An 18,628-nucleotide genomic window follows, 5' to 3' on the forward strand; every position below is an offset into this window, starting at 1 on the left:
GAAGTGACAGATACTTTTCTAGCACTCTCTAAAGGACCTGATGACCTATCAGATGACCACTTCAAAATGCTTGAAAAGTTTACAATTTACTTGTATGACCGCAGAAGCAATGCTGAAACAATTGATGAGGCACGCCAGGTACTGTTCACAAAGAAAGGGGAGAGCTATGGATGCGATTCCTCCCACAAGGGCAGCCCTAGAACAACATGTCCGAAGAACTATTTACCAGGGTGGATTTTGTTGGGGGAAGTCACTGCATGCCATCATGGATTTACCTTCTCCTGAGAAGTTGGTTGGTTGGGATCCAGCGACCTGGAAACCCTTTTGGACCAAGCTGCTTAAAGTTAGCACCTCAGCCAGAGAGCTTATTCGCTGTGGGTGTAGAAAAGGGTGTGTTAGCCATTGCAAATGTATAAAGGCAGCTTTGCCATATACCGCCTGATGTGCGTGTAATGGTGTAAATTGTGATGTTTGAAGATGGAACCGTATTTTTGCTGTGAAATCCCCTTTGGTCTATGCTGCAAGCAGGACGTATTTCGACGTGTTTGCTACGAAAATCGGAGTGCATGCAAAGAGCAATTTGGCATTCATAGAACTTGAAGCATGCGTTAATATGCAATAACTTCCTGTAATAAAGGAATTGTTTCATATTATTGGTTTCTGTTAGCCCTATGTCAAAGATCTGAGTGCCACGGTTACCGGGTACCCTAATCATATGGTATTGCTCTGTCACAGGATCCCCAGGACTCAGCACCCTGATACAGGGTTAGCCAATTTGAAGTCGGTTTATTGTATTTTATATTGTATTTGATTACTTTGTTGCTTTTTTGGTAAGTAATAGTTCATAAATAATTATAATTATATTTAATTATATTTTGAATTATAATTCAAACGTGTACATTGAAATAGCCCAAAATTGGCACCTATATGTTTCCATTCATGGGTTATTCTGCTCTTTACCCCAAGCAGATGTGGATAATTAATTATATGTATAATTGCTGTAATTATGTGTTTCCAAATTGTCTTGGGGGGAAATAAAAAGATTACCTCTGCTACAGCTCAAGTTCTTAATGATTGGATATCTGCCCATACAGTTTTCAAAAAACGATTACTCTATAAATCATAACTTATTATTTAATAATATACAAAATAACAAAGATAAAGAAATACAACAAAATATGATGATGATATATGACGATATATAGAAGCTTTGTTTCATTGTTTTATTCGTATTTGTAGCCAGATAAAATCACTTAAAACGATTTTTAATATAATTAACAGTGCAAACCTCTGTATACCTGTCGGCCATATTGGAAAATGGCCACCACAATCACAGGAGGTAACTTTGGAGGTGGCTCCATATCTGAAAATGTTGCTGTGATACGTATCTACGCATGTGCCATATTTCATGCTTGCACTTGCAAAGGCCTAATTCCTTCAAATATTTGCATATTTCTCCCTGACTATTAGGTTTAATTTATCTCACGATTATTATTATATCTGAATTATTATCCCATTGTAAATGTTTGTATATTTTCATGAAATCCTGTGTTTATTTGAAGTTGCTGTGTCCGTATATTTGTCATGGGGTTCTAGTATAAACCCCCTGTGCATCCATCTGTGCCTTCTTCGCTCCGCCAGTGCTGCGCCCTGCCCCTCCCGCGTACGTTATCTCCGAGGATCAACGTGTCCGCCTTCAAAGGAAAACTACTCTGCTATCCAGGCTGGTGGTGTTAACCTCCTGCCACCACAAATTGGGGGGGGGGGGTTAACATTAACCGCCACACCCGCGACAATATTGTTGCGGACCCGGGGTTGGGGCGAAGACCACAAGGGGTGAACTACCTTGGGTTCCCACCAGACTCATCGGAATCGCAGAACGTTGCACACGAATAACTTTGTGATGCGGCGGGTCACTAATTGACTGCAAATGCCAATAACTCGACAACGCGACTTAGGGTCCTCCAACTAATAAATATCGTTTACCTAAAGATCACGTGATCTAATTTCGGGGGAACGCCCTCGGTACGCATTTGCTTGAACCGGATCACCTTGCCAGATCAGATGCAGCCGAGCGGAACTGCCAAGTATGTACCGGCTCGGAAACAGATCGTCGGGGAATAATGTCCCATCTAAACTGGGGTGTGTGCCATGCTGGACCAATGAAAGAAAACACGAAAATGAGCTTGGAACATTTTTTTTTTAAACAACACATTTATTTTCATCAAAGCGAGGAAAAGTATGTGGCACAGTGAATGGGATTTTATTCCACATACAGCAGGTACAGCAAGGAATTTGTGAGGTACGGCAAAAGACAACAACTTACAAAAGCGGACGCAGAGCAGGATTATCCCGACTATCTTCTACAATCTTACTTAATCTAGGACGGGCACCTTCTTCTTCAAAAGCATTCACCCGATTAATGTGGAACTTGGCACATATGATCGATTACTTGATTATCGACTTATTAATTACTTATTTATTTTCTTTCTCATCTGGGCAATATCTCGGGCACCTTTTGAGTGAGGAAGCTGATACTTGGACATGACAGTAACCAAGTGATTTGGCTATAAAGGGTGTTTTTGATTTATTGATTAATCCATTAATTGTCGGGTTGTCGGCGACTAAACCGTCTCCCCCACCAGGTTTTGTGGTGAGGGGGGTGTTTGGATATGGACACCCAGCAGGATTAAAAACAAAACCTGTCAAAGGGCGGAGGAGCTCCTTGTGAGCCAATGGCCATCCATATCTAGTGCCCAACTGTGTCTGCAGACGTCCTCCTGCAGTTGGGTTACTTCTTATTAGGAGGTTGGTGGCAGGATTTGCACTCCAGCCACCGTAAAACCCTTCATTCCGCAAAACGTAAAAACGCAAAAAAATCTGAAAACCCACTCCTTGGGAGTACCTCCTGTGCAGCTTCCCTTCGCAGGGCAGCTCACCGGATGACGGGATTGGGGCAAAGCCTTCGGGACCCCCAATCTTTGATCGGAGGGAAACCACGGGGTAACATCCCTGGGTCAGATTGCGGGAGAGTGTGTCGGAGTGGTGCTGAGGTGTCGTCCACCAAACGGCGGTCTCCTTGGGTTAACCTGAGGCGGTCCCTTTGGGTGGGTGCCTGGAATGTCCTATCCCTAAGAGAGGATGATCACCTGTCTCTGTTATCATCTGAGCTCAAGCGTTTGGACATCGGGATTGCAGCTCTCTCTGAGGTTCGGAGACTGGATTGCGGCGAGATAATGGTGGGTGGTTACACCTACTATTGGTCTGGTCGCTCTGATGGTTACCATACCCAAGGAGTTGCTGTAGCTGTGTCCAATAAGCTGACCCCAATGATAATTGAGGTAACACCGGTCAACGAGCGTATTATGAGATTAAGGATTCGTCACTCCTTAGGTGTCATTTCCCTGGTCTCTGTTTATTCTCCGACTGAGGCGAGTGATCTCACCGTGAAGGATGCATTCTACGCCACACTCGAGTCTGTGGTTGATCAGTGCCCCAGACGAGATACACTTCTAGTCTTGGGGGATTTCAATGCATCGACTGGAACTGATAGGGATGGTTATGAGTTGTGTGTTGGTCCCCATGGGTCAGGAACTATGAACCAGAATAGCACTAAGTTCCTTGACTTTGCAAGAAGTCATGGACTTAGGGTGGCTGGTTCATGGTTTCAGCGCCCACAAGCTCATCGCTGGACTTGGTATTCCAACGCTGGCGGTGTGGCAAAGGAGATTGACCATGTCCTCATTGACGGTCGTTGGAGGATGATCCAGAACTGCAGGGTCTACCGGAGTGCTCAGTTCCTCAATACTGACCACAGGCTTGTTGTAGCAACTCTAAAGCTGCACCTTAAATCCTGGAGAATGGTACCATCCCAGCGTAGGCTGGATGTTGCCAAGCTCAGGGATGAGAGAGTAGCTGAGGAGTTTGCGAACAGGCTGAGTGGACACTTGGGGGGTCTGGGTGCTTTGGGGGGTCCTGAAGAGTTGTGGAGCGCCTTCAAGACCACCGTCCTTGATGTTGCCGGTGGATGCCTTGGAGCTCACCGCAGGGCAAAGAAGAATTTTGTCTCTCAAGGGACACTGGATACCATTGACCAGAGTCGCAGGGCCAGGCTGAATGGCAGAGCTGAGCTGTTCAGGGAGCTGAGGCGTAAAACTGTACGTGCACTGAGGGAGGACAAGGAGGCCTATGTGTGAGGAATCTGTGAGGGGGTAAAGCATCACCTGTGGACAGGTGATTCTCGTCCCGCTTACAGGGGAATTCGCGCATTACGTTCATCCAAGCCCATCCCTCGGAGCACTACAGTTCGAGCAGAGAGTGGTAGGCTCTTGACAGAGGAGTCTGAAGTGAAGGCCCGCTGGGCCGGTTACTTTGAGCGGTTGTACCAGGCTGATCCCCCAACTGTCGAGTTGGACGTCAAGGGGGTTACAATCCCTGTTGCTGACCCTCGAATCAACTGTGGTCCACCTTCGCTTGTGGAAACACGGGCTGCGGTGAACCAGTTGAAACGGGGCAAAGCTCCAGGGATCTGTGGCATCCATGCCGAACTTCTCAAGGCTGGTGGAAATGCTGCACTCGTGTCGTTGCATGCAGTTTTGTGCTCTGCCTGGAACACAGGCATCATCCCAACTGACTGGAAGAGGGGCCTTGTTGTCCTTCTCTGGAAAGGGAAGGGTGATCGCCAAGACTGCAACAACTACCGAGGGGTGACGCTGCTCTCAGTGCCGGGCAAGGTCTTTGCTCGGATAATTCTTGATAGGGTTCGCCACCATCTGCTTGAGCACCAGCGTCCAGAGCAGTCAGGCTTTACACCAAAGAGGTCAACGATGGACCGTATCCTTGCACTTCGTGTCCTCACCGAACGCAGACGAGAGTTTCGGCAGGGCTGCTTGCAGCCTATGTTGATCTCTGTAAAGCGTTCGATTCAGTGAATCGGGATGTCCTCTGGAGGATTCTTGGTCTTCGTGAGGTGCCACCAAAACTGATCGATCTGATGTCTGAACTCTACTCTGGTACTGAGAGTGCTGTGAAGTGTGGTGGTACCACCTCTGACTTATTTCCAGTTGTTACTGGAGTTCGTCAGGGATGTGTACTTGCCCCCACACTTTTCAGCACTTGTATGGACTGGATTTTAGGGAGGATGTCGGAGAGATCAAGTTGCGGTGCATCGTTTGGGAATGTCAAGATCTCAGACCTTGATTTTGCAGACGATGCAGTCATCTTTGCGGAGACTTTAGACATCCTTCTGGGGACCCTCGAGGTGCTGAATGAGGAGTCGGAGCCGCTGGGATTACGGGTTTCTTGGGTCAAAACTAAGATCCAGGCTTTCGGTGACATCTTGGATGCTGCTGTCCTGTCTGTGTCTGTTTGTGGTGAGGATGTTGAGGTCGTGGAGAGATTCACTTACCTTGGCAGTGATATTCATGTCTCTGCTGGCTGCGAGTCAGAGGTCAATAGACGTCTGGGTCGGGTCTGGGGAGTCATGGATTCACTGGATCATGGGGTGTGGCGCTGCCGGTACCTGTGCGGGAGGACAAAAGTCCGAGTCTTCAGGTACTTGGTACTTCCAGTCTTGCTCTATGGGTGCGAGACTTGGACTCTGACCAAGGATCTGAGACGGAGACTTAATTCCTTTGGTACCAGGTCTCTTCGGAGAATCCTTGGCTATCGCTGGTCGGATTTTGTATCCAACGAGCGGTTGCTGAGAGAGACTCGGATGAGATTTGTTACCTGCATAGTCCGTGAGCGTCAGTTGCGGCTGTATGGACATGTGGCTTGTTTTCCTGACGCTGATCCTGCTTACCAAATTCTCTCAGCGAGGGAGTCTCATGAGTGGAGGAGGCCAGTGGGCCGACCACGTGCCTCATGGTTGCAGCAGGTTGACCATCATCTCAAGGAGATGGGGATGGGCCTGGCATCTGCCTGGGGGATGGCCAGACGGAGGCCCCTGGAGTACCGGCGGAAAGTGGACGCAGCGACGCGCTGTTCTGGCACATGCTCCCATACCTGACCTGACCTGATTAATTGATTATTTAATTTTTTGATAAGTTTTTCAAAAGGTTACAGATTGGGATGAAACGGTGGTGGTTTAAGTATGCTATTCGCCAATCGATTAAGAAATTAAATGTTTTACGATTATTATTTATTTCTTTTAATTATTTAATTTATCAATCAATTATTGTAAACCGCTCCCTCCCAATCCCGTCTCCATGTGCTGCACGGCGGCATTGCGGGACGCCGAGGGCGCCCCGGCGATGTCGTGTTGCTGGAGGAGATGTTTTTTATTTATTTGGCGTGGGAGCAGTGTACTTTGAACATACCTCTGCTTGCATCATTTTATTATCCCTCGTATTTGGTTATATAGTGGTGCTAAAGAAGGATACAGAGAAAATTAATACTTTTGCAAGTTGGTAGAATATCCATGTTATCATTTGCAGTAAAACTGAACTGCAGATCGAGTAATCTCACTTTGTATCCTTTCTTTCTTTAGAAACTTTTAAATGCGGATTCCAGTTGTTCAGCCCCAACTTTTGAGACAACTACTCCCTCACCTGAGGTAAGTGAAGTTTATGTAGCTGAGCATTTTCATTAATTACCCTCGCCAGAGGAGAGGGTATTGCATTTGGGTCTGTTTGTCTGTCCGTTTATACGTTTGTCTGTCTGTTTGTTTGTCCGCACAGAACATGAGTGTTTTTCTCTGCAACCGCTTGTCGGATTGAGACAAAATTTTTCACCAGAGAGACTACTCATGTAGCATGTTTTAATGATAATTATGACATCATAGATCACGTGGTGTGGCAGCCATGTTGGAAAAAAGGAAAAACTTTGGACCTCTGTGTCTCTGAAACCGCACTAAGGAAAAAATTGAAACTTGGCACAGGGCAAGTACTCCACATGGGGAATACGTGTTTTTTTTTTTAATGTGCCTTTGTTATGATGTCATAATTGCATACATAGAATGCTACATCGAATGAGTGAAAATTTTTGAGGGTCATCTCGGGATAAATTGCTCCACAGAAGAAAAAAAATGATGACATCATCGTTCATGTGGTTTGGCAGCCATATTGTTTTTTTTGTTTTTTTTTAAACCTTCAAAAATCTTCTCTGAAATGGCTGAACAAGCTTTGGGGATACCAGGGTATTCACGAATAATTGATGGGTCACATGGTTTGGCAGCCATATTGAATTGAGCAAAAATCTTTTTTTAATTCTCTTGAACTGCTTCATCGATTGATGTGAAACTTCACAATTATGGTCGAGTGGTGATATGGAATATATGTTTTAAATTTCAACCTAATCAGATGCATGGTCTGGCAGCCAGAATTATTTCATTTTTGATCTCGGTTCTTTTTTATGTTATTTTTTTTTTTTTGAATAAGGCTCATTTGGCTGCACCTGGATGGGTTTGAGGGTGAAGGAGTAGCAGCTGAAACCTGAATTCTATCCAGGTTCCTCCTGATGATGACTTTTTGCTTGTTTGGGTTCCTTCTGATTCCTCCAATGCAGGACTGTACCTATTTGGTCTTCCATTTGAATTGAATTTATTTTAATCCCATTCTGAATTCAATTGAATAATAATAAACATCATGGGTCAGGGTCAAGTGTCCATTCAAAACAGGGTTGCATCAAAGTGGAACGTCTTGGTGCCCGGTCATCACCGCCATTAGTTATAAAGTGGCAGTTCTAGTTATGTCTATTATTATTAATGATGTAACACACCAGTACACAAACGCCACACAAAATATACCACACAAAACAAGTCCTGGTGAGGGTCTGCAATCTATGATTGCTCTTTTTCTTGTTTTGAAATGTTATTGCAAGCATAATCCCACCAAATGCAATTTTAGCATGCCTTTTAAGTTGGAGTAGGGCTGACAGGATAGCCTAGAGAGGTACGTGCACACGCCTCAAAGCTCTCTACCTTTTGTTTGAATCCTGACCCAACTATAAACCGTTCAGAGCTGAACCGTTCAAAGTTAAGACCAATGGACATTAACAGCTGAACAAAGTCGTCACGTATAGCATCCATCAAGTCCCTTCTCATGGGTCATAGTGAGGGTCCATGCTTCACTTCCATAAAGCAGGACGGACTCCAGCATTGCCATGAACCTTGATATGCCGAGAGTGTCGACTTCAATATTCTTGATAGTTTGTTGCAAGCTCTACATGCAGCAGCTTTCCTTTGTTTGATAACCTGAGCAGTTGTGACATTAGGGAGTTTTATTCGAGCAGCTATGATATGTGGGACTGGGATTTCATGATGGTGCAAAATGCAAGGAGACAAGTTGGCACATCATCCCTGTGCCATATCTACACCCCAATACTTGTCCCTACTGCAAGTAACACAATACACTTAATACATTTACTCCATGTTCTGTCAAGTCGGAAATTTTGCCAGGCTACCAGCACACAATAGCCCCCTCTTTTGAAAGATATCATGAGATCTGCAACCTAAATCCAAATGAAAGTCAGCTTTTAAGATTCAACCCCAGGAGTTTTTAGTAATGTCTGAACTAATTGGGGATCGAGCCCAGATGAGACACCCTGTCTTCCTCCCCTCCCCCCGCCCCCCCCATTGGTGAGCTCCCAACTAAGCGAGCTATCCTGCAGTCCAGATGATGGATCAAGATTTGTTTTGGTAGAAAAATAAACTGGGCACATTTTATATTTTTATTGTTTTTGTCTTCAAAATTGTGATTCATTGAAGAGCAAGGTGACAGAGGACAAAAAGGCAGTGTATTGAAAGCGGAGCAGTGGTACCACAGGCTGATGCAACTAATAATGGCGTGAACGAACAGGAGTAGAGAGGAGCGAGGAGAGGAAATGCAGTAACCTACAACATGGGGCTGCATCTATCCTACATGGTGGTACTGAAATTTAAGGGTTGAAATCTTGAAGAATGAGTACTAACAAACTAAATTGTAATTTGTAGGGCACTCAGTCGAGCACATACCTCCGCAGGCTGATTAGTTTATATTTGTATCCCAGTGATAGGCCGTATCTGGATTCCGACCTGAACTAAAATTTAATTGGCTTGTTCTTGTCACCTCTCCAACTCATTCACCAAGATTCGTCCGAATGCGTGCATAATTTTTGAGATATCGTGTTGTATATCACTTTAGCTCTGTCACTTAATGGTGAAGAATCACTTTTAAAATTTTCGGATCCTAATTCAGATCTTCACCAAAATCTAATCATTATGTCCTTGTCGCACATCCAAGTTCTCCACCAAATTTCGTCCAAATCCGTCCACATCTTTTTGAGATATTTTGTTCAGAAACAAACAAACAAGAAGGATTTCATGCACAGCACGATACTTGCAAAATCCATAAAACAAATTTAACCTCAAAAATAATTGGTGGTTTAATTCAATGACTCCTTCAATTCAAAGGAGTTGCATGATATGTCAAAAGTTGCAGACAGATTCGGATTAAACTTGGTGGATTATTATGCAACATGTAGCATGTTATGTAACATTGTTCTTGTTACATAACATTGCTTATGTAACAAGAACAAACCAATTCGATTTTGGTTCAGGTCGGATTCAGATCCGGATACAAATTTCAGATACAAATTAATTCAATGATTCAAATATTAATGCAACTCCTCTTCAAATTTCAAGTCAATCGGATGAAAATTGACAATTTTACAAATTTGGCCTATGTTGACCTCAAATAATTGGTAGTTGAACCTGGTATACAAACAAACCCTCTTCAAATTTCAAGTCAATGGGATGAAAATTGAGGATTTTAGAAATCTCACCTAAGTTGTTGACCTTTGACCTATGTTGACCTTTTTGGCCAATGTTAACCTCAAAAATAATTGGTGGTTGAATTCAGTAATTTGATATGCAAATCCTGTTCAAATTTCAAGTCAATTGGGATGAAAATTAAGGATATTAGGAATTCCATCTGAGTTGTTGACCTTCGGCCGATGCTGACCTCTTGACCTCAAAATCAATAGGCTTCTTGCTTATGACAAACTCAACCATGTGGTGAAGTTTTGTGAAGATCGGTTTAAAATTGTGACCTGCAGGTGATTGCCTTACAGATTAAAAATCGCTCATAGAGCGACAACTTGGTGAAACAGAACGGCACTCGGTGGAGCAGATACTTCCGCCAGGCTGAATAGTTTACATTTTGTTTTCCACTGATAGGCCGGATCTGAATCCGACCTGAACCAAAATCGAATTGGCTTGTTCTTGTTGCATAACCAATGTTATGTAACAACAACAATGTTACATAACATGTTACATGTTGCATAATAATCCACCAAGTTTAATCCGAATCTGTCTGCAACTTTTGACATATCATGCAAGTTCGTTTTTAGACCCATCTCTCAATGGTGAAGAATCAGTTAAAAATTTAATAATTCTCTTATCCAGATCTAGATTTGGATCATCACCAAAAATGAATCAATTCTTCCTTGTCACACACCCAACCTTTCCACCAAGTTTCATGTGAATCCATCCTAAACCTTTTGAGATGTTGTGCTATATGTCGTTTTTGGCCCTATCTCTCAAAGGTGAAGAATCACTTCAATAATTCTCAGATCCGGATCTGGATTCAGATCTTCACCAAAATCAAGCGTTGCTGTCCTTGGCCGGTCACCTCCACATACAAAAAAAATTCAGAACGATTGCTTGAAAACTGTGGCCAAAAATTGTGTCAGACAGACAGACAAACACTACAGACCAACATACTTGGCGAAAACATTTTTTCACCAAGTGACAAACAAACAAGACAGAATAACGCATGCAACCAACCAATATCCTTGAAAAATCTTTGATTTTCGCAAATGACAGATAGACAGACAGACAGACAGACGGGTGAAAACACAACGTCCTTCCACCTTCGGTGGTGGAGGTAATAATGAGGATAATTTTTACGTTGTAATTAACATGGGTAATCATTCCTGCATCTTTGATGATCAGAAACTAGTCTCTTTTCTTTTCAGTTTTATTTGAAGTTAAAGTAATAATAAGCATTGATTTAAGATATCCTTGGTGTGTCCAGGTACCAGAACAAGCTTTGCCAACTTCAAGTACAGATTCAAGTGCCACGTCAACTGATTTTGGTAACTACTTATCTTGTTTGAACTGCCACATGATTCATCAAGTCTTGCCCCCTTTACTTGTTTGTCTCTTATGCCCTCCTCTCCCACCCCAAATTTCATAAATGACTTTACATTTCTCTTTTGCTCTGTAAATAACTTATCTTTTTATCCTACGATCTCATTATCTATTCTTTTATTGAATGCAAACCACAGCAGTAAATTGGTAATTCTCAAATCCTTTGCCAAAGAAAAATCGGTAATGCAGCGATTTGTCAATGTTCATGAAACGCCAATTTTTTGTTTGAAAACCTACTCTGAGTACAATCGATTTGTTTTCCTGTTACTCACTCCAGCAAAAATATTTGTCTTTATTTCAACCGACATTTAACCCAGAAGTATCCAAGGCTGCCCAGGTTGTGGCTACAGCTCAAGCATTCGGCCATGAAAACCTCGCAAGGTAAACCGTTTTTCATTGCCCTTATCTGTCCAACTTTTTTTTTTAACACAAAATGGTGGAATTCTCAATCTCTCTTCCCCACTCCCCCATCCCTGTATGATCCTTCCAATTCCATTCCCTTTCTTTATTACACCTTTCTCAACTTTGCATTTTTCCTGATAATCCTCTCCCTTTGTGGTCTCGATGCTCTTTTTAAATCACAATAATCCTTTATATAGTAACATTTTACTTGTAATATCTTGCTGTTTTTTTTATTTTTTTCCAAGTGCATAATTGCATTAAATATTGTAATGTGGAAAAGGAGGGGATCCATAGATAGGTTGGCTGATGAATAGTATGGACCATGTGATCAAGTAGGTTACATTTATGCTTGTAGTACATAGTTATCAGAGGTAAGTCGTGTTGTCAAACGTGCACTGAGGAGGCAGTGTCCATCCTTTATAGAGCAGAAGAGGTTAAGATTGTTGTGTGAAACCTCCTGTAACAGGTGAGGTCAGGTGGAGGACTTGTGGGCACAAAGGCACTGGAAAGTGTTTCACACTTTGAAGGATTATTGCATGAACTGTATAGCTCGTGCACCACAAGCCATGGTGGTAAAGTCGGCTGTGGAGCCCTGGAGAGGGGTGGAACACTTTTGTGCAGGGTGGATCGGCCCAGAATATGGCATTGCTCACAAACTACGGGTGGCCAATAATGACCCACCAGTCACTGAGGAGGTCCCAGAGGTGATGAAGGCTGTGGGCTGCACATGTTGGTGACAGTGCAGGGTTGGACCTCGAAGAGGTGAACACCTACCTCTGTTTCGTTGCCTGGACGGGAACACAACTTTGAAGAGATGCGGACGATACCCCCACCATCATCCCGTCTTCAGGCGACCACTCCTGCCATCATGCATGACCCTAGCCTGCTCAAGCCACCAGTGTGGTACAGCTCAGAGACCAACTCGTGCATGCCTCAAGTCCTTAGCTGTTCTGTTCTCTTTCATTGAGAGTCTGGTATTTTGGTGCTATTAGCAGGATATTTATTTATTTATTCTTGCATGCAAGTTCAGTCTTCTTCTGTGTCCCACCTTCCCTATTTGTCTGTCTTTTTGCATTAGATCCATCTGAGTACTGTTGTCTCATTATCCGCATTTCTAAATCGTTATGAATAAACAGTTTTAATGATAAGAAATGTTTTCCCACCTTTTGCCTCCCATGCGCTTCACCGCCAGGTTTGGCTTTTATTGGAACGATCCTCGGGGAATTGTAACAGTAGTAGAATGCAGTAAATTAAATGATGGTTTCATCATCCGCAGAGGTCTTAGACCATCCACCTTTGCCGTTTTGTGTTAACGGGCCCGTTTGATGCGACAATATTGTTTCTGGTATTTAAGAATCTGTCATGTTTCGTTAAAGTCATAATGGTGTTGTATATGTGTTAACTGTTTAAAATACACCCAATATTGCAATTACCATTCACTTAACAAAGTTAATTGCCTGAGATGATCACAAAGTTTGTCACCTCCTATCATATATTTTCTAACTGTGGGATTGAGGCGATTTGACTTACAATTCCTGTCCCTTTATGTCTGTACCCTGTTGACGTCATCTACCAGTTTACTTGTCTTGTATACACGAATACCATTCTTACCATGAATCTAACTTTACTACCTTCTTCTTCTTCTTCTTCTTCTTTCGGCTGCTCCCGTTAGGAGTCGCCACAGCGGATCATCTGTATGATCCGCATAGTGATTTGGCACATGTTTTACGTCGGATGCCCTTCCTGACGCAACCCTGGTCGCCTCTTACGACACAGGGATATGGTACACCTATTTTAACCGGGGTATACACCGGCCCAGTACACTGGTACTCACTTCGCCGACCTCGGAAGGATGACAGGCTGAGTCAACCCCCTGGTGTATTAATTCAGTGGCCCAACGGGGCTTGAATTCAGGACCTTTTTGATCCCAAGCCGCTGCCCTAACCACTGTGCTAACACCAGGCTCTAACTTTACTACCTTATCTCTTTATATTTAACTGACAGATTTCCTGCACCAAAACGGTCATCCAAATTTCATGCAACAAAACAGTTTTGAGCAATTGTATAAATTATTTCCTCTTTCTGAAACCTACATTGTCTGAAAACAGTTTCGTGATCACTTTGATGTACGTTGCTGGAACAAGCACAACTCCACAATAACCATTCATTTTTGTCTGTGCGTCCGTCCGTCCGTCCTTTGTATATGTAATGCATGTCGGCTTTTTGAGGGTATTGTAAATGTCAGCTCACTTTGAGGGGGTAGATCCACCATATGTGAATGTGTAATTACTACTGTGTTTACATGATTCTAAGGTGCAACTTCTTTAAAAAAAAAAAATTATTATTTCAGTGTGCCTTACAATTGAAGGTGTAGTCAAGAGATTAGAGAGGCTTGCATCATGTCTCAATGGAAGAGAAAGATAGATGCAGGAGAGGAATGGGAGAAGAGAAACACACGTGATCATAATAATGGTGCTTATACAGAAGGAGGAGTGATCACCCATGTCAGTCATCTGTTGTTTTCCAACCCTTCTTACATGTATTGCACACATTATATTATTTTATGCAATTTATTAATGGGCTTCAGCATGGTAAATGTGAATTTAAGTATTATTCAGTGAGACTTAAATTGAGAGGGATTGCCTTCGCTGAAGAATCAGGAAATCGTGAAACAGCTCGAGAGTTCACGGTCAGGTCAGGTCAGGTATGGAAACATGCAGCGCGTCACTTCTGTCGAGAGTTCTGTCGTTCGGAAAGTGGACACAGCGCGTCGCTGCGTTCACTTTCCGCCAGTACTCCAGGAGCCTCCGTCTGGCCATTCCCCAGGCAGATGCCTGGCCCATCCCGATCTCCTTGAGATGACAATCAACCTCCTGCAACAACCAGGAGTTTTTGTCGGCCCCTCGCTGATGGCAGGTAGTCGGCCCATTGGCCTCCCCCACTCACGAGGTTCCCTCGCTGAAAGAATCTGGTGATCAGGATCAGTGTCTGACAGACGGTAGAGTTCAAGGTTGGCAAAAAAAAAATGTGCTTTACAATGATGCAACTTTTAAGTAGTGTTGCATTTTCAATGGTCTCGCCAGAACAGAAGATGTTCTTGTGGGAGGAGCAGCCAATGACAACAATAGTGAGGAAAGTGGCTCTGATGATAAGAGCATTGAAACAGACTAAAACATTGTAGCACACAGTTAATTATTTCAATCAAATAAAAAAATTCTGCCATTTTTATTCAAGAGTTTCTCAGTAACACTTTGGTGAATTTTAAATAAAGGTGCGCCTTGCATTCATATTGTTTTATATACTTTTCTAAAGAATAATTGACATGCGCCTTACATTGGGGGTGCCTGAGAATCATATAAATGAGATATATGGCCTCAAAATCCACACAGCATTTGGGATTTGAACTCTGGATCGCAGCAACATGGTGTAATTGGGATATACGGCCTCAAGATCTGCACAGCACTTGGGATTTGGACCTGGGATCGCAGCAACATGAAATGAGCGCTCAGATGGCAACACTACATCACTGAATCTTTCAATCTCCCATGTTTTTTTAATCGCTTTGTCTTTCATTGTCGTCCTTGTTCTTTATTTCACAAATTATTATTATTCCGTTCTTTTACCCTCACAAATGTCACACTGGCCCTTGGGTGTGTTTTTTTTTGTTGTTGTTTTGTTAATATTGTATTTTTTTCCTCGAATGTGCCCCCAACCATCCCTTTGTTTTCAGAACAAGTCAAAGTGCAGGCCTGCCTAATGCATCTCTCACTTTCTCTCCTGATACAAGCGCAATGGTGGCAGCACAGGCAAAAGGTTAGATTTTTGTCATACGTAATATAAAGTGTGTAATGCATTATTTAAAACATTGTTTCTGTTCCTTTTGTAAGATTACTTTGTGAATGCATTGTGTATAAATCATTTTCAAAGTATATTTGCTCAATATGTAGCAGCTTGAAATGTGCTCACTGCCACAGAATCAGGAAAATTGACGAATTTATTGAATTAGTATCACGGTTCACTCTACCACAAATAGCCGGAAAATTACCATACTTCTTCTTTCTGTCATCCAGTACACTGATAATTGCATGGCGATGAGAGTTCTGCTTGAAGCTTCTGTTTCAACAAACAAAATTCACTCCAACAAAAAGGAAAAAGTTCTAAATTTAATTTGAAGAAATCCTATTTCTGGTTGGTAATTGACACTTCCCTAACATTTTTCACATTGAGGGATGATGTAATTTGGTGGCCAATCCAGTTGGATCCATTAATCTCAAACATACGTTTTTTAAAAATGATTGTTCTTTTGTATGCAGCCTGTGGCGGCTGGTTTGCTGGGAGTGCTGCTGATGCAGTGCCTCCTGTTTCCAGTGAGCTGGTACTCATTTTGCTCACCTCGGAAGGATGACAGGCTGAGTCAGCCCATCTAGTTTTATTTAACGGCATGATAGGGGCTCAAACTCAAGACCGTAAGATCTCAAAGCCAGCCACCTTAACCGTGAAGCCAACACAAGGTTAAAATCAAACATAAAAGGTTAAATCCGAGGCATCCACAAGAAGTGTGACCATGTTTTTTTTGTTGTTTTTTTATTTGTGCCTCCATCTCAGCAATGCTGTTCAAAAGAGGATAAAAGATAATGCGACAACAAACACCAAAGGAGAATAAGTTTCCAATTGGATAAAACAATGATGCTCAACATATTTTCATCCATGAAGTTAGAGATAACATAGCATTTTATGCAGAAAGGTGAATTTAGAAAGCATCACTCACTTCAACTTGAAGACCAACATTAGTATTGATTACAAAAGTTTTTGTTTTGTTTTTCACAATGAGCTTGCTGAAAATGCAATCTAAACTGGTAAATCAGACAACTAGACTTCAGCAAGTTATTAGCATGACCTGAAGGTTGACTATGGGGTTGGGCTTGGCGGCGTTTCCAGCTGCTGGAGAGGTGTTCGTTTTACCTGTTCACACGTTCTTTGGCACTCTGGGCAGTGTGAGACCCCCTTGGAGAGATCTAGTTACAGAGTGGATAAACAGGGTGGCAGCCACAATTCGAGTCGCGCACCTCAAGGCAAGCCTATGCTATAATCTCTTTTAAAATGTCATGTGATGGGTGGTCTCTTTTTCTCTTTCTCGTTCTATCTCTATCTCTATCTCTATCTCTATCTCTATCTCTATCTCTATCTCTATCTCTATCTCTATCTCTATCTCTATCTCTATCTCTATCTCTATCTCTATCTCTATCTCTATCTCTATCTCTATCTCTATCTCTATCTCTATCTCTATCTCTATCTCTATCTCTGTCACTCTCACTCTCACTCTCACTCTCACTCTCACTCCCCTCCCTCCTCCCCTTCAAGAGCTGATTACAGTGGCATATGGATTTGGTAGGCCACAAAAACTGCTTGGTGGTTATTGGTCAAAGCTGATAGCTGCCTTGCTTTAACTCGAGTACATGAAAATTATTTGATTACAGTGGAACGTCTACTATACCAGCTAAAAGTTGCTGCTGTAAGAGGAAGGGCCATTATATTGTGGCTGTGAGAGATGGGAGGGTGGGGCCTAATAATCACCACCAACATATTTGCTTCATTGTTATTTGTAAGGCATGTTCAAATTGATCATAGTTCTCTGTAAAGGAAAGGGTGATCGCCAAGACTGCAACAACTATCAAGGGATGACGCTGCTCTCATTTCCAGGCAACGTCTTTCCTTGGATAATTTTTGATAGGGTTCGCCACCATCTTCTTGAGCACCAGCGCCCAGGGCAATCAGACTTCACACCAAAGAGGTTAACGATTGACCGTATCCTTGCCCTTCGGGTCTTTATCGAACGCAGACGAGAGTTTTGGCAGGGACTGCTTGCAGCCTATATTGATCTCTGCTAAAGGCCGAGTCACACCTTTACGTTTTCGCCAGCAATGGCAACGTATTAAAATGTATGTAAAACGCTGGCTTACGTTGAACTTTTGATGTTTTTTTTAAAGATTCGGACGTATTCATAACGACTTGGTCTTATGCATAACGTATTAGTAACGGACACACAACGTTTCGTTGTGTTATAGATAACTTATACCAACGAATGCTGAACCTGTTGGCGGCCTTCACAACCTATGCCCAACGATAGTCTAACTTAGGCATAGCACGCTGCACGTATCGCCGACGATGACGTGCCGTAGGTTATGAAAAGGCTGCCGCACAACGATTCAAATCATAACCACCGCAGAAATGGAAGTGTCAACATCGCAGTCACACCTTGGCGATCTTGCCAGCGTATGCCGACCTCTGAAAAATGCGTCTAAAACACTGGCGCACGTCGAATACGGTATGGGTAAGTTTGGTATGCGTGAAGAGAACGCTAAAGTACGCCATCATACGTCGTAGTAAGTGGAGTACGTCTTGTAATTTTAAACATGTTGAAAATTTTACGACGTACTTGCCGTATGACACACGCTCCGCATGCGATGGGAATAAGTTGTACGCACGATATGCGATCGGTGACACACATCGACACACGTTACTTGTAAGGTGCTCATAAGTCGAAACATGTCAAGGTAATGGTTAGCGTCAGTGTTCCAGACTCCCGGTTTTTTTTTTCTTCGGTACGACGGTGTTCAGTGTACAGTGCGGTTATGATTTAAATCGTTGAGCGGCAGCCTATTAATTATATTATATTATAACCGCACTAGAAATCGAAGTGTCAAAATCACCATCATACCGAAGGAAGGAAGAAAAAAAACCAAAAAAAAAAAAAAACAACAGGGAGTCTGGAACACTGACACTAACCATTACCTTGATGTGTTTCGACTTATGAGCACCTTACAAGTAACGTGTGTCGATGTGTGTCACCGATCGCGTAACGTGAGTACAACACATTACTCGTAGGTTAGAAATAAGTTTTGGGTATGCTAAACATTACCTCGATGTGTTTCGACTTGTGAGTAACTCACAAGTAACGTTTGTCGACGTGTGTCAACGATCGCGTGACGTGCCGCCAACTTATGGCCAGCGTTATGCGGAACGTGTGAGTCATACGCTGGCATAAGTCTTAAAATTTCAAGCATGGAAAATTTGAGGACAACCGAAAAGTACAAC

General features: G+C 42.9%; 1 protein-coding gene across 2 annotated transcripts in view; it reads left to right on the top strand.

Annotated features, from left to right (window-relative positions):
* The window catches only part of LOC147015549 (uncharacterized), a 103,661-nt gene that overhangs the window by 68,574 nt on the left and 16,459 nt on the right, over positions 1–18,628 (top strand). For both annotated transcript variants that reach the window (XM_085850391.1, XM_085850392.1), the window contains 4 exons: positions 6,491–6,556; positions 11,016–11,076; positions 11,449–11,512; positions 15,264–15,346. In XM_085850391.1, coding sequence (XP_085706517.1) covers positions 6,491–6,556; positions 11,016–11,076; positions 11,449–11,512; positions 15,264–15,346 — 274 coding nt within the window. The remainder of the gene's footprint in view (positions 1–6,490; positions 6,557–11,015; positions 11,077–11,448; positions 11,513–15,263; positions 15,347–18,628) is intronic.

The sequence above is a fragment of the Eptatretus burgeri genome, chromosome 12 (assembly GCF_056783735.1).
Source record: "Eptatretus burgeri isolate ZD-2024b chromosome 12, Ebu_testis_v1, whole genome shotgun sequence".
In the NCBI taxonomy this organism is placed as follows: Eukaryota; Metazoa; Chordata; class Myxini; order Myxiniformes; family Myxinidae; genus Eptatretus; species Eptatretus burgeri.